The sequence below is a fragment of the Sinocyclocheilus rhinocerous genome, unplaced genomic scaffold (assembly GCF_001515625.1).
Source record: "Sinocyclocheilus rhinocerous isolate Xijiao unplaced genomic scaffold, SAMN03320098_v1.1 scaffold485, whole genome shotgun sequence".
In the NCBI taxonomy this organism is placed as follows: Eukaryota; Metazoa; Chordata; class Actinopteri; order Cypriniformes; family Cyprinidae; genus Sinocyclocheilus; species Sinocyclocheilus rhinocerous.
This window is the reverse complement of record NW_015659927.1, coordinates 379,688-381,870: the sequence shown is the minus strand read 5'-3', so window position 1 is coordinate 381,870 and position 2,183 is coordinate 379,688. Positions and strand designations below refer to the sequence as shown.

Genomic DNA, 2,183 nt, shown 5'->3' with positions numbered 1-2,183 from the left:
TAACATCAGGTAGAGTGAATATTTACTGTTACAGCTTGAGATGGTGTAAGGTTTCATATTATGAGACACACTTGCAAAGGCCAGTAAAAACAGAAGGTAAAGCAGGTTGTTGGACATCTTTGATTCAGTGAAGTGAACTCATATGAGATCCAGTGGAGAAGGACTGATCACATATATGTACCACAAATGAAGGGTGGTGACGTCATACAGATTTAAGACCAAAAGGATGTTTCAAAATATTCAAACAGGCTAATTTGTTAAATTATATCAATACTGGGAGTATGTACAGTTAAAATCAAAACGTTTGTTGGAGAGTTATTGGTTATTGACCTACATATCTATAATTTTATTTACATTCTAAATATACATTTATGAATAATAACAACATGATTTCACATGGTATAATTTTATGTACAGTAGCTGTTTAAAATGAAATATGTTTGGCCACTCCATAAGAGGATGATACTTATTTAAACCAGATTAGCACAACAACATTTAAGGACCGATAATTTTCATTTTGTGGTCATTCAAAAGTAAAAAGGAGTTTTCCCTTTTTGTCAAAGTATTCATTATAACACAAGAAATTACTATTGAATTTTTATTTTTTTAAATAAGCTTAATAATGTAGATGTAAGCATATAATTTCAAAAGACTACAACTATTTGGTATTTAAATGTCCAAATGTGGTGGATGTTGTGGTAGAAATTTAAACTTTAATCAGATTTGATTTAAATTATCTACTCATTCATCAAATTAACTTATAACATTCAACCTATTAAAGTATGAAAATATCAACATTTATAACTACTTAACATTTATTAATGTCATAATTGTAAAATTGATTTTAAAATTTTAATCTGATTTTAATGTGAAAATGCACCTGCAGGAGAAGGCATATCATTTCATGAACAGAGATACAGCTGTATGACAATGCAAAAAGAAAGAAACAAATGTCAGCCCACTCGCAGGAAACATCCCTCGTAATTAAGTTGGCATTTATGAACACAATGGCAAATGTTTGTTTTTGGGTTTTTTATCATAAATTCACTTTATTTTTTATAAATTTCACACTGATTAAATATCACGTTGATTGTATCTTGGTTTAAGACTTTTGCACTGAATTTTTTTAAGTAAAGAAGATTGGTAACTTTTATTAGGCTATATCTATATATTTAAAGTTATATAATATATTTATAGTACATTATATAACTTTAAAGTGTGCTAATACAACTCATTGTGTGCTCCATTTGCATTTAGAGAACATGCTGACATAGCCTATTGTGTCCCCTTCAATTTATTCAATAAATGTTCTTTACTTGGTCTTAAAACGGTCTTTAAAAAGTTTTCATAAATCTTCAACAACAAAAAAACTGCAGAAACCCTGTATGCACAAGCCAGTGACTGCAACAGTTTCAATAGCACCCTGTGTTTGAGCCTCTTATCTTTATCACTAGTCTTGCTTTAACAAAATGAGTCTAATATAGAAGCTTCAGAGCCTGATAAGTGCATTATTATGTGCAAATTCAATATAATTTAGGAAAATATTTCTCTATATGAAAATATTATTCAGAATTACATAAATACTGTGTTAGATTAAATGTCTCGTCTTCATATAAATAAATACATTTAAAAATGTATATATCGTTTTCTAGTTTTTCCTTGTTTCTGTTGCAATAAACTAAACAGCAGGTTATACCAACCAAACTCGACAAACTTGAATTTTCTGAATGAAACGCGAAAACCCGGAACTAGTCTTCACTCTTCACGTGTTACAGTGAAAAACATTGGGCTGTACCAGTAAGTGGTGTTATTTCATAAGAAAGGTACGTTTATAAGATTATTATATGTAAAGTTTGTCACACTTGGCTGATCTTGTAAAGGGCTTCTGATTTGTCATGCACGTTTTATAAATAAGCGTGTTGTTTCGTTTATTTAAGGTTGTTCTCTAGTTTCCATTTTATATTGCATTGTTGTGGCTTGGCAATAAACAGAAAGTAAATACAACAACAGCGTTGTGGAAACTATTAGGCAGAGCTGAGAAACGAGCAGTGGTCAAGTGACATGTACCAAAAACCTCTGCTTCTCTCTTCCTGTGTTGATGCTCGTAAGAAAAAAGAAATGGGATTTTAACAGAACAAAAAAAACGCCTGTTGTTATGTGAGGTAGCTTGTAGCCAAAGAATC

The 2,183-nt window shown here is 30.6% G+C and overlaps 1 protein-coding gene across 2 annotated transcripts in view; it reads left to right on the top strand.

The window, feature by feature from the left end:
• Positions 1 to 1,734: 1,734 nt before the first annotated feature.
• Positions 1,735 to 2,183, top strand: part of aldh3b1 (aldehyde dehydrogenase 3 family, member B1) — an 8,877-nt gene continuing 8,428 nt past the window's right edge. The window contains exon 1 of one of the 2 annotated variants that reach the window (XM_016533354.1): positions 1,735 to 1,823. Coding sequence is in view for 1 of the 2 variants with exons in the window: in XM_016533353.1 (XP_016388839.1) it covers positions 2,062 to 2,104 (43 nt within the window). In the remaining variant the exon portion in view is untranslated. Of the gene's footprint in view, positions 1,824 to 2,040; positions 2,105 to 2,183 lie in introns of those variants that run through there. The other variant, XM_016533353.1, reaches the window with a different exon arrangement.